The sequence below is a fragment of the Glycine max genome, chromosome 3 (genome assembly GCF_000004515.6).
Source record: "Glycine max cultivar Williams 82 chromosome 3, Glycine_max_v4.0, whole genome shotgun sequence".
NCBI lineage: Eukaryota > Viridiplantae > Streptophyta > Magnoliopsida > Fabales > Fabaceae > Glycine > Glycine max.
Window position 1 is genome coordinate 1,260,114 of NC_016090.4, and position 14,619 is coordinate 1,274,732.

A 14,619-nucleotide genomic window follows, 5' to 3' on the forward strand; every position below is an offset into this window, starting at 1 on the left:
GCATCCCGGGATTGTTAGGCATCTGTATCTCTTGGACAGGCGCCTGTATTTGGATCTGTCGAATTGGTGGTTGTTGTATGGGTGGTGCCCCAAAAAAGTCAGCAATTCGACTTATTTGATTTGTTAACGTTTGGTAACTGTCATTTGTATTTTGAATTAAAGGGTTAATAACAGTTCCTATTTGTTGTGTTAACATGTTAACCATATCATGGTTACTTTCATCCATTTGTTGTCTGAGTGACAAAACGGATGTATTAGTTAAATGTTGCGGAATTACCCTACCTTGATTGCCCGCTACAGATCCTGATGGAGAGGACATATTAAGATTCTCTATGTTTGGTTGAGAATTTTGCAACCCTACCATCAAAGATGTAGGCATGCCATATAGAGGGTTTTGAGGCGGTCGAAAGGGACTTCCACTGGGATTCCCTAAACTAGGGTTGTTCCAAGGGGCAAAAGCAGACGCTGACGTGGTCGAACTTACCAACGTCATGTTGGTCATGGGAGAGGTTACCCCTGTCTGATTCATAACCGTCGAAGCGGTTGAACTAATCGTGCCAACAGTTTGGTCAGGAATTGGTCCTATACCAGAATTTATATTGGCATTACTGACAGATGTTTGCGTTGGTTGCCCCTCCATATTTGGAAGGTCATTGTTTCGATTGCTTGGGGGTGGTCTAGCCATCCTTGTACGAGTTTTGAATTCTGTTAAGTGTGGAACAGATTTCCCACTTCTTAAATGCATACAAAAAATCAAAACAATTAAGAAGGCAATAAACCAACTGCAACAAACAACTTTAAAAATAATTTAAAATCAAAACACGCAATTGACCGGTCCCACTGGGCGTGCCAATTTGTTTACGCTGGAATTTGGTAAACAACCGCTAGTCTAAGTTAATTGCTTGCGAGACCAACTAGTGAATCTCAGGAGCATGTCATTTGCGTGTTTGCTTTAAACATAAACCGTTAATGTTCATCATTGCAACAAACACTCACTGGTTCGAAATTTGCAGAAAGTAAAATTGTTTAACAGAAATCGAAATGCTGGAAATAACTAGGCAAGGAAAAGAAAATTCTTTGACAGAATCGAAAGGCTGGAAGTAAATTAACAAGGGAGGAAAATTGCAGAATGTAAAGGAGCAGTAAGTTCACTCGATCGAATGAACCATTTAAAAGACAGGAATTCTAAAGTGAAGCGAAAAATGCATTGCATTCGAAATGTAAAGTTTACAGAAAACTTAAAATGGTTCACAAACATACATTCTCCTTGTGTACTCGTTTCTCTCTGCGCTGGATACTTTGAGTGTATAAGGATTCTGTAGAAATGATTTGCGACCCTGAAATCTGACTAAAAAACTGCTATATATAGATTTTCGAAAATAAACTGCCCTAACGGTCGAACGCTATCCTAACGCCAAGTGTCCTGCTACGTACACCTTGCATAACCGCTCCCTAGAACGGTTATCCACATTACTCGAGATCGAACTGATTTGGTGAAGATTTGTTCAGAAATTACGCTAAGTCCAGAACTCTTGCTGCCTCGACTTCGACTCGTCCATACACCAGTTCGAATTGCCCAATAGCTCGAAGTCCTCTTTCTTGTCTTAGCTTTGTACTTCGTAAATACTTCTTTGAACCTGGGAATTCCTTCTTAAAGATTCTCCTCTCTTTTCGATTCGAGCAGGTCCTGACCAGACTCTTGCTCTGTAATATGCTTCGAAACTCGAGACGACATCTAATGCATACTTAGAGCATATTTTAGCTCGTCGAAAATATGGGCTAACACCAACAAAAAAGTGGTGAATTTGATGTTACCGTCTTCCATTACAAAATGCCAATTACAGCATTTCAAGTTTCAACCGTATTCCGAATCCTAAGTTCCTAATATCTGTATTCAATTTGGAGAAGTAACATAAAATATTTACTATATAGTAACATGGGTGGCTGTGTTATTAACGTTGGGAACAAAAAAAAATCGACTTCGTTTCTGATCTACTAATTCTAATCTGAACACAATATTTGTGAAGAATATGAGGATCAATAAATAGATCATAAGTCAGGATGGTTCTATTATATTATGCTGATGACTATGCATCATATTATCATTATGCCAAATAATTTGTCGGATCGGAACATGTGTTCCAAGGTCAAGGGAACACTTAATTGATTTATTAAATACTTCCATTAAATATTACAAAAAAAATCTTTGAATCTTAATGTGCCAAACGGGGCCCTCCATAGAGAAATACTACAAATTAAAATTAAGATTAGCACCGGAGATAGAATCAAGAATGTAATATTCTCTTGTTTTCCTTACTTATAAGATATTTTTTAATTAATTCACATCTCTTAAAAAATGATTAATTTAATAAATCATATTAAATATGTTAATTATAAGATCTTTTTTTCTTATCTTTCTACTCACTTAATTGATTCTCATTAATTTTTTGAGAGAGAATCTATTCATACTATTAAGTTGTTACCACAATTGATGATTTGGAAGAAGATAAACATTTTTCTTTTGTATCTATCACTTCTCTTTTTCTTCTTTCTGTTTTAATGTTTCTCACAGCATAACAAAATCCTATACCAAAAGAATAAATATATTATCCTTACTTTATCATTAACTATAAATTTTGTTTAAATAATATTTTTGTATAATTCATTAATATATATTTCTTTACACAATAAAATGTAATATAAAATAATATTTTCACATCTCCATTTTTAATCGATTATTTTCAGAAACGAAGTTATTAAAGTTACTTGGCAGACAAACATAGCCTCAAAAAAATATATCTTTTCTTTTCTTACTACTCTTTTCTTTTCTTTATATATATATATAGATCATTTAGCCAAAAAAATATGGATAACTAAAATGGTTAATTTGTACTTAATGTTTACATTAAACGATTATCATATATCATTTCACTATGGAAATTGAAATTATTTTTCTAAATTTAATTTTTTATATTAAGTTTTATATATATATATATATATATATATATATATATATATATATATAATCTTTAAATGACATTTAAATAAAAATTAATCCATAATTTCCTATCTCTTTATTTTTATATTAGCATGTTTATTTAATTTGATATTTTAATTCAGTTAAATTTATATCATATTTTTTGCTTACAATATTTTGTTTACTATAATAATTTTAATTTACTAACAATTATATTTTAATAATTGTTTTTCAACTGAGTATTTAATCAATTCAACTTCAAATACAAAGATCTATGTCAACCTAGATAATCCTGATTTTGCAAAGTTCAAGATAGGGTAAAATGAATTTTCTTCTCTTATTTTATTTTATTATACACATCTTGTAACATTCAACAAACAAAATCGTTAGTTTATTATAATTCTTTGATTGATGTAGTTAAAAAATTATAAATTTTATTCTAAATATATAACTACATGTAGAAAAAAAAATGGAGCAACACCAAATAAAAGAACTATCTTCTTCAAGTTCTAACAACATTGATCTTGACAAGAGAATGTCAACAAATAAAAGATCTTCGACATATATAGTGTCCATGAAATAGGTATCAGAATCACGAGTAGGCTAAGCTACCATGACCTTCATATTCATAATATTCAATAATACTTAATTTTTTCTTAGTTTTAACATATATAAAATAATAGGATAATGTGTTCACAATTCATGCAACAATCAATGAGACTGATGATACGTTTGGTTGAAATTATGTTGCATGTGAGAAATGCCAAAAGAAAGTTACAAAATAAGAAAATCAATACACTTGTAGAGAATGCAAACAGTAATCCAAGTACCCAACAACAACAACAACAAGGTTTAATATTTGTATATAATGAATTATTTTTTATAACATAATTAAATAAATATTACAATTTTTAAAATCTTTTTTTAGGTTCAAGATACAATTGAAAGTCTCTAATGACATCGGTGTAGCAACATTCACAATGTTCGATCAAGATGCACAACAAATTCTAAACAGAACAGCATCTGAACTCCTTCACACTCAAAATGCAAATAAGCCTCACATACCCCAATATTGTATACCCTTTTAAAATCAAGCTCACAACTTGAAGGAAGGATTTCAAACATATACCATCACAAGGACTTTTATCCCAAACCCAAAAAATATCATTTGGCATGATCCTCTCCTCAAAGAAATTAAACATGTAATCATATTTATAATTTATTTATATTTTTACTTCTTGTACAAAATATTAATAGTTTTTTCCTCTAATTAATATTTTTATTAAAAAAAAAGAATTCACTTCACCACAACAAATATCATCAAATGAGTTAGATGAAGAACTAATTGCAAGTCAAAATCCAAATCTACAAGCATCCAACAAGTTAAAAGGTGCATCTTTATCATCTAATGAAGAAGTTTATCAAATCTCACAAAGTCCATTAAAAAAAAAGACAGATAAACAAATTGTCACAAGTCAATGTCCAAAGCTACAATTATCTAAGAAGTCAAAAGATGCATCTTCATCATCAAAAAAAGAAGAAAGTCCATTAAAGAAAAATGTGAAAAAAGAATTTGTCATAAGTAAAAACTCAAAGCTACAAGCATCCAAGAAGTCAAAAGATATATCTTCATCATCAAATGAAGTTTATTCAATCTCAGAAAGTCGATTAAGGAGAAAGACGAATAAACAAAATTATTTTGACATCAAAGTTTAAAAAGGAGCACACCAAAGAAAACAAGATTCAACAATAGAGCAAAAGAAAATAAATACAAAAAGTTTATTTAAATGAACAATTTTTGGTGTTTTATTCGCATCATTCTTATGTGTTTTACCATTATGATTGACTATTTTTCTTTCATTAAATATATTTTTTTAGCTGTTTTATTATGTCAATTTCACTTTATTCTTATACTGTTCTTATAAAATTTATACAAAACATTTACTTTTATATTCATGTTAATCAACTTTAATTGAGTGGTCAGCCTCCAATTTTAACACATTCCCTTATAAATATATTAATAAATAAAAAATATCTTAATTTATACATAATTTTTTTATCTCTTTTAACAAAAAATGATATAAAATATCATCGACAATTATATTTTTAAATTTAATTTATCAAATAAATAATTTATTTAAATATTTCTTTAATTATTTATAAACCACACAACACCGGTATTTCTCTAGTAATTAAGAGTGTTTAGGAGAGAAAGCAATTAATACATCTAACAATTAAAAAAATAATCTTATAAAAAGAGAAAAATAAATTTTTGAAAAGGGTGTCATAATTAGAAAGCGAGAGAATATATGGGGGTAAAACTAAATTTCATTTGATTGAAGACATAATCATGAGCATTGAATATATACGTGGTGAGATTTTAACAATGTTCATTGGATTGTAAATGAAAAATGAACTTAATTGTTATAGAATGTCTTATTTGACAAGGAGATTATGTCATTTGAGCTTGGTATCTCTATAAATACCCATGCTGATTATACTCTCTAATTACACAACATCATTGAGAGATAAAATTAGAAGAGAACGATGAAGTTCAAAATTTGAACAACTTCTTTTCAAACCATTCTCTTTCTTCTAATTCTTGTAGCCAGTTTCTGGCTAATAAGCATTGAAGGTGCTAACTGCAGGCCTAGTGGAAGGCTAAGGGGAAAAAAGCCTCCTTCAGGAAAATGCAACTGAGAGGATGAGTCTGAGTGTTGCAAAAAGGGAAAAGTTTACCACACATTCAAGTGTTCCCCACCTATCTCTCATCACACAAAAGCAATTCTAACACTAAATAGCTTTGAGAAAGGTGGAGATGGAGGTGGCCCTTAAGAGTGTGACAACAAGTTTTACTCAGACAACACTCCAGTACTGGCATTAACAACTGGATGGTTCAATAACAAAAAGAGGTGTCATCACAATATCACAATCTTTGGAAATGGAAGAAGGGTCCATGCCATGGTGGTCGATGAGTGTGATTCCAAAAGAGGGTGTGATGCTGAGCATGATTTTCAGCCTCCATGCCCCAACAATGTTGTTGATGCCTCTAAGGCTGTTTGGAAGGCTTTGGGTGTGCCAAAACGTGACTGGGGTGAATCAGACATTCACTGGTCCGATGCATGATACACAATTAGATGTAAAGTAAAGCTTAATAACTTAATAAGGATGTGACCATACATCTCTGTCACGCAAGAGAAGACTACTTGTACAATAATAAGGGGGACCTCAAACCCAGACAAAAAAAAAAAGTGTTGAATCTTGTGTTGATTCAATCTTATGTGTTTCGAGTTTACATTAATAAATTTGTCCTTGTTGTTTTACTCTTCCCTAAATGATTTTAAAAAACTTGGTTGATAAGAAAAATTGATTTTATCGAAATGTTTTATGTTGAGTTCTTAAGTAAAACACGCAAATGTAGTTGTAATTTATGTAAATAAAAAAATGAAAAGAAAAATATTGATAATAAGAGAAAAATTGTGTTGATACGAAAATAAAAAAATGAAATTTTAAAACGTCAAATAATAGATTAAGGGTTGTTCAAATTGATAGTGGCCGGATTCACATTAATGTGTTAAGTCCGAAAAAGGGAAAAGATTAATGTTGAATTTAAGTGTGAGGGTCATTGAGTAAAAATAAAAAGGTTGAATAACATATAAGTTATATGATTAATTGGATAATAAAAGGAGAAAAAAGAACAGAAAGGTTAGGGGTTTGATTCCCCCCGCTTGTAAAGCCTCTGATTATCCATTTTTTGATAACTTTGACTCTACAACACTTCAAATCCCCCCATTTTACCCATAGGATTTCCCAACGGTTACAATTTTAATAATTTCATATTTTATTGTACACATGCATGTGTACACTTTCTTTACACTTTGTGAACACACATGTACATGTTAAGTTTGTTAAAGAATTGATCAAAAGATTCAAAACCCACCTGCTAGTTTGTAAAAATATTTAGAAAGAAATTTTCATATAATTACAATACTCATCTCTAAATATTATACCCTCATGTTTTAAGGAGTGACAAATTGAGCCCAAAGATCATTTCAGTACTCCTCTTAGAAATACAATTTTCTTAGTCACTTAAGAGCTTAGACAGATCATTTAACATAGTCACGAGCCATTCAAGCATAGAACATAAGTTCACAAACGCTGATTAACATGAAAACTACATTGGAGTTTTACCACACTAAGTATACAGTTGCATCAACAGTCAACACTCAATAAACCAACACAAAGTGAGATAGCTCCAATGATTCTACAACCACTGCCAAAAACTAATGCCAGATTCAAACACTGGCAGCAGCAGATAAGTTTTCAAGATTCAAGAACACACCAAGAGTGTCCATTTACAGCATGCTGTCTGTGAGAGAAGGCAACCTGCGGAAGAAATTAACCGGAGCAGGCGGCACCTTGCTTCGAAGCATGGGGTGCCTCATCAAGTAGAATCCAGTCAGAAGAATAGGCAGCTGGAAGGGTGTGACATACAACGCAATAGCAGCCACGAAGCAAAATACCATGAACATGGCAGTGGCACGAGGATCACGCCAGTTCACAAGAGCTTGGATCCTCTCTCCTTGAGTAGCTAAATCTCCAACAACACTCTGGATCCTCCCAGCCACACTTCTTAACCGATCATACCTCCAACGTAGAATGTCGGGGCTCTTTGAGGTGGGGAATGTGTCAAATTCCTCGTCAAGCTCATCCGGGGTCACCCTTTCTGCATAGGAGAGTCTGATGTTCATGTGAGGAGGGCACCTTGGCCGGAACCTCCAATTCCACATGCCGATGACAAACATGTATAGAAACACGGTTGGCAGTATAAGTTCAGGGAAACACACAAGCATCAGAAAAAGAATGTGCACCAGCACTGTTGTTATAGGATGCTTCCATGTGGAAACTTCCCCTAACCATCTTACCACCGAGAGAATTCCAGAAAACACTGTCATCAGACGGTAGAAGTTCGCCTTGCTGCGCCTCATACTCCAGAGATGAGAATCTGTGTCACACATGTATTCAACTACCTCCTTTCTAAGCGGGGGTTCCGCCCTACTAAGTCGAGCAGCAACAACATTGACCGCTTGGTGTCGCAGCTTTTCCTGTTCCATTAAGTTAAGTGGCCTCTTATAGTGCATTTTTGGCAAGTGAGGCTTGAAATACTGTTGCATCAAGTCAACCATTGAGGAACAGGAGAATCTAATGGCCAAGTGCAACTCACCCATCTTCTTGACACCTGAAGGATGTAGGACTAGTAATGGGTAAGCGTTTGTGTAAACACGACCAGCTTCCAGGGTTGAGATCCGGATCCGAACTTTACCAATTTTTAGATCTTTGTTACCATCTGAATTTTGAAGTTGTCCATTATCAAACACCGCCACAGTGAGAACTGTAGCAGGATCATAAACGTCCCAAGTGTACTGCTCATTGTATTTTGGACTAAGACTGTCACTAATGGTTCGAGTGCGAACCCATTTATGCCCATATTTTGCCACACAGTATGTATCTGTTATCCCCCTTCCATCCCTTGTTTTCGTCGGATGAAGTCCATCGACACTTAGAATGCCAATTTCTAAATGACCAATTGACTTCTTCCAGAGCTGCTTTGACGTTGGTCTGAGATCACTACTATAATAAGTTGACCCATCAAAAACATGGTAACCACCATCAAGACAGACACTAAGGTGAATTCTACTAAAAAATTTATCTTTCTCCTTTTTTCCTTGTTCCCCATCCATCGCAGATGGCATGGACTCTTCAAGGTGATACCACCTAGTAAGGATAAGTCTATCATCAGCTCGCTTATCAGTTTGGTTTAAAGGAATAACAACAGCTCCAATAGTCTCATCTTTGTTGGGACCAACTCGATTTTCCACTGAAACAATCAGAGGTTCCTCGAAGGGTTCAGCAGCAACAAACATCAGCTCTTGATCCCAACGCAGAATCATAGTCCTTGATTGAACTGGTCTTGTCTTCAAAATCTGGTTACCAATCTGTAGCTTAACATAGGCATCATGGATTTGGGAATTCTCTGACACATGTAAGTCTTGAGCCTCGATAACTTTAACCCGTACGTACCATAATCTTGGTGAATGGTAAACTTTTGATCTCATATGAGCATATGCAGCTGAGGAGATATCACCAGAGGAGAGAGCATCAGAATGCCAAGCATCAGGAAAAGCTTCATCGGCTTGTGTGCCAAACCATACAGCGAGCATCAGCTCCCCTTTTTTCTTGTCCTTACCCTTGTCAATCCTATACCACTCAGGAGCCAATGGACTATTAGGTGGAACACGTGTAGGAACGTCGTGGAGATCAAACTTCACAGTGCCAATAACTTCATCTAGTAATATATTCTTGTCTTTGACCGCAACTTCAAGCAAAGTTGACTGCTGATTTTCCCTTGCAAAGGCAAACACTTGATTCCATTCAGGATCTTGAGTTTTCTCATAGTGTTTGGTAATTCCTTTGAAATTTCCAACCTTTACCTCCACATATGGATCAATGCTCCCAGCCAAACGAGCTCTTACAACTCGTACAAATAGGTATTGCATTGGTTCAACAAGGTCATAGGAGCTGGATGGCCTGTACCCGCGAATAACTCGCCCACCAACTACTTGTCCCCCTCCAAGAAAAGGGCTTGTCTCTTTGAGTGCATAATCCATTGGGGAGGACAAACCTGGATACGCATGCAAAACTTTTGGAGGAGGCATTCCAGATTTAGTCTCATGCATCCCTGAGTCTTTAGTTGTCTTTGCAGCAGCTGAAGAAGAAGAAGATTTATGCTGTTTTTCTTCATTTGAATTGGGAAGGGTATGAAATGTGTGCTTTGTCTCATTTTTCTTGCGAGAAAAGACGTTCAGGATTGAATTTGTGAATGAAACTGGTGATTGATCTGGGGTTGAGGGTTGGACTGTGTGCGCAGAGGGTTCCACATCATGAAGAGGGTTTGAGGATTTTATCGAAGGATCATCAGTGACATATACCTTCAAACCAAGCTCTCCTTTAATGCGGGAAAAAACATTTTTCTTTTCCAGAGGGTAGTGCAAAACAACAGCATCGGCATAAGGTACAAATGAGGGTCCAGTAAGGTGAACCTTACCCAGGAAGACTTTGGAATTATTACTCTTGCTATAGTGGTAGATGCAAGCATCAAGAGTGAGATTCTGCAATTTGCTTGGATCAGTAACATTGAAGTAAAATTTCTCATTCCAAACAGGATTCAAATCTTTCTCTTTAGTTGTAGTCCCAAATTTCTGACCACCAAAGTGAAGTTCCACATAAGTACTACATGAGCCCTGTCCATCTTTGGGCATAAGGTCATGAGCACCCACAACTTCCACACCTAGCTTGAGATTGCTCATTGCCAATAATAACTAATTAGCTTCCAGAAAAAACTTGAGAGACGTTATACCTGAAAAGAAACAGGGTTCAAGATCATTATAATATCAGATATCAATTTCAATAGCCTAATATAATCTAAAAAAAATTTGGCCATGTCCTCTCTATTAAATTATGAGTGTAATTTTAATCAACTGGAGTATAAACATTTCTATATTATCATTATGAATAGACATAAAAGGCAACATCATTGTAGTAAGTGAAGATTTTAAAATACATGGCAATATATGGTTTGCTTTTGATGTATAATTCTTTACCCTGTCAGTGGATGAAAATCAAATGCTTAAATAGTGAAAGTTTTGCTACAAATTCATAGACAAAAGAAGCATATCCTTAATCCAGCAATTTGCTGCTTTTGTTTTTTATCAATATTCAAAGATAAATTCTAGCAGTAGTACAGCGATTCTAGATACATCTAAGCTTCAAAAACTTATTTTGTTGGCAGACAAATTCTCCTAAGTCCTGACAAAGAAAAAGCAATACACCAGGTGTAGAGTGTAGACCTAACTTGACTATAACATTACCACATTGACCAAGCTCAACTTTTCTTGAAAACCTTTGAATTCCTATCATAAATCCAAAGTCAATCATTTGGAAGCTCACCAGCAAATACTTAAGTAAAAGTATTCTCATCAATTGATTTATTAAAGAAAGGCATGACATGTTCAAATTAATATTTATTTATTTTAATTTTTAATAGTAAAAATTGACCACCAAGGTCAAATACGATATGAAATACAGCTAAGTACATAAATTTTAGTGTGTGCGTGTGTATAGAAAAGCAACAGGATTTATAATCATTTTTTTATGCATGGGGTTATAAATTATTATTCAGTTGGTTCCTGTCATAAATAAGACAAGATAAGGCATGATTCACCCCTCTGAAGTAAAAACAAAGAAAAGAAAAATAAGAGAGATGGATACCATTATCAAAAGCAAGTAGTAATTCTTAAAACTCAAGTAAGAAAGAGAAAAGTTCCAAAACAATAATGAAAGGAGCAAGTCAATAATGAAAACGAGCCTTAAATACTTTTTAATCTATTACGTATGAAAATAAAAATAAGAAAAAAATATTTCCAAGATTGCAAAAGAATAGAATACAACATAAAACAGGGGGGAAAGCCATGGATTCCTTGTACCACAGCACATAAGATCGTGTGATCTTCAGATACTCTGAAGAAAATGAAAATCTTTTAATATTAAAAGAAAATCCAGTGATCTGTGAATCATGAACCCCAAAGTGCTTATGTATTCTCATGCAAGTTCCTTTTATTGTTAAAAAATTCCAGGCTTTCAGCTGAAAAACAATCATAAGACCTAATTAGTAATTAATCATTCAATATTTTGCAAAATTAAGAATGAAAAAAATTAGAGAAAAAAAAAACAACTTTTGACACAGAAAAGAAGTTGATTCTGAGGAACCTTACCCAAATTTTCAATTTTTTCCCAGGAAAAAAACACAAGGACACCACAGCTGCCCAATACCCTCCTCCCCCCCCACAAAAAAAAAAAAAAAAAACTTTTGAGACTACAACAGTGAAATCAGAAGAAAAAACATCCATCTTCCACAAAATCCAGCAGCAAATCATCAAAAACATTCCACAAATACCTAGAAAGAAAAAAGCACATAAAAATAAAAACAAAACAAACCCAGAAGAAAGAAGAAGAAGAAGAAACACACCTGAAATTTTTTAGCTTTGAGACTTCGCTTGAAAAGCTGAAGACCCAAAAGAGAAAACCACAACAACAAAAAGTGAGATTGAGGTGAGGAAAAGAGGAGTTATGTGAGAAATAAAAAGAGGAAGAAGAAGAAGAAATGGGGTTTCAGAGAGAGAGAGAGAGAGAGAGAAAATGATTCAAGTCAAGTAGCACACATAAATTGACGTTGTAGAATGTCGGTTTCGGATTTTTCAGTAGTTGTAGCAGTGTTGTGCCATCTCAGAACTCACAACACGGTTTTATTACAGTCTTGTTGGGGTTGGGTGAGTTTAGCTTTGGCCCCACCCTCTCCACTCACTACTCATCAATGCAATTGCAAACTCTCTCTCTCTCTCTCTCTCTCTCTCTCTCTACATCACCACAAGTTCGAGTCTTCATGCTTTTTTTTGTTTGTCCTGTTTCGTCTTCAAATACAGAAATATAGATTCTTGTAATATTCCTTTTCATAATTTTCTATTTTCTACAAATTTAGTAACCAGAGTTGGGATTTTGATTTTTGAGCTTCATAAATAATATGCTAATAAAGCATTTAGTATAATTTATTTGTTATCCTTTCTTTTAATTTTAAATCTTTAATTAAGAGTTTTAAATTATAATTAATTTGTTAATTACATATATTAAGAAATTGTAATATAATTTATCACTATTAATGAGATATTAAATAAAATGATATTTTAATACAAAAGACTAAAACATCAATAGTTTTAAGATGAAAAAATTAAATCATCTAAAATATCAAAGGGAGATAATAATAGTTATATGCCACCTCATAAAAAATAATAATTATAAACCACATTAGATTATTAATTAATGGTCATAATTAATTGTGTGGAAAAAAGAATTGGCTTCAATGTTTTTCAATAAAATATACCTGATTTTATTTTTTTTATCCATAAAAATTAAATTAAAGATGATATTATAAAATTTATAATAACTCATGTACAATGTTTAATCCTTTACAAACACAAATGATTAATTTAAGTAAGAATTTCTCTTTTCTATAATAATTCTCTAAATATTTCAACAAACTTGAAATATAAATGAAAAGTCATAATTTTAATTAATTTTTTATTTTTCAAATATTTTTAATTTAAACCATTATGATGTAACCATTAGGTATTAATGTCAAAGTACTACTACTATTTAGACCTTTCAAAGACAGTCAATTAAATAAGTAGATTCTTCTGTTTCAAATATTTATACATGTAAACCAATCTGTAAAACTATTTTCTATAATAATTCTCCGTTTAATTTAGAAATTAACATTTCTCTAAAATTCTCTCCAAGATCTAGCACATATATAACGTCCTGTAGACTGCAGTCAAATATTCTACAGACGTTATATAGATAATCAATTATTTACTTAATAAGATCAAATTAACTAGAACCATTTATAAATAAATAAATAATCATGGTTTCAAATTATCGTTTTTAATTAGCTTTTGTTCTCATTGATTATGAAACTTTATACTTGCTGGTTAAATATATCCAATCCCTCCTTGTATTTGTTGGGTAGGGGTTTCTCCCATAATTGAAGTTCTATAAGTTTGAGTCAAATTTTCCTAAAACCAAAGTGTTTAATTATCTCTTAAAATAAGAGCACCAAGTTTTCTTTTTTGAGTAAAGAGCACCAAGTTATAAATAAAAATAAAAATAAAATTAACAACAAAGGAAGAAATTCTTAGAAAAAATAAGAAGAAAAAATACGTGCAATTTTGAAAGAAAAAGATACCCTAGATAACATGTATTATTGAATGAAAGATGACTTTGTATTATTATATATCCTACAGTATAGTAGATAATTTTATTGTAATTTTTTACTAACTCCACTGATTTTTCTTTCATGCATTAAGGAGATTTTGTTCAAATTATGTTATGTTATTTCTTTGACTTAATCATGTTTTTAAAGTTATTGTAGTTTACAGGATTTTTACATTTTACAGTTAAAACTATATAAATTAGTAATGTCTAGATAAATTTATTAATTTAAAGAGTTATTAATTTATCGATAAATTAATAATTATTAATTTAAAGAGTTTTTAAGTAATTATGATCAATCAATGTGGCTATCGTAATAAGATGGATATCGACAATCTAATGAACTACCTAGGTAAAAATGAAGTATGTTCGGAGGTTCAGAGTTTAGAAGATATTGTGGGTACTATCATTGAAAACAATGCAGAGAATGATGGTGAAGATGATACGGTATCTTTGAAGCCTGTTACGCGAAAGGAAGTACTTTTCACAACTTTATGATACAATACAAAAATACAACATGTGAGCTCTTGGATGCAATAAGAAAAGTTAGAGATGAGCTCCAAATAAACTTGAATTTTAGAGAAAAACAAATAACTATTGAATCATATTTCAATAGGGTGTAATATATTTTTTTAGTTTCAATAAATTATTAATTTATGATTTTTTTGAGACTGAAAATTATAAAGGAATCTCACGAAAAATTATTATCTTATTATTTTATTGAGTTTTTCAATTTTTTATATTGACCCAAGTCGGAATCA

The 14,619-nt window shown here is 32.6% G+C and overlaps 2 protein-coding genes across 2 annotated transcripts in view; one reads left to right on the forward strand and one right to left on the reverse strand.

Annotated features, from left to right (window-relative positions):
* The window catches only part of LOC100795478 (putative ripening-related protein 1), a 31,521-nt gene extending 24,490 nt beyond the window's left edge, over nucleotides 1–7,031 (forward strand). The window contains 1 exon segment of the mRNA XM_003521855.4: nucleotides 5,617–7,031. Within this exon segment, the coding sequence (XP_003521903.3) occupies nucleotides 5,617–6,103 (487 nt within the window). The 3' untranslated portion in view covers nucleotides 6,104–7,031.
* A 108-nt stretch (nucleotides 7,032–7,139) lies between these two features.
* LOC100807525 (FT-interacting protein 3) lies at nucleotides 7,140–12,462 on the reverse strand. Its single transcript, XM_003521049.5, has 2 exons — nucleotides 12,063–12,462; nucleotides 7,140–10,394 (listed from the first exon to the last, which is right to left on the reverse strand). The coding sequence occupies exon 2, from the start codon at nucleotides 10,342–10,344 to the stop codon at nucleotides 7,333–7,335; it is 3,012 nt and encodes a 1,003-aa protein (XP_003521097.1). The 5' UTR covers nucleotides 10,345–10,394; nucleotides 12,063–12,462; the 3' UTR covers nucleotides 7,140–7,332.
* Between the last annotated feature and the right edge of the window lie 2,157 nt (nucleotides 12,463–14,619).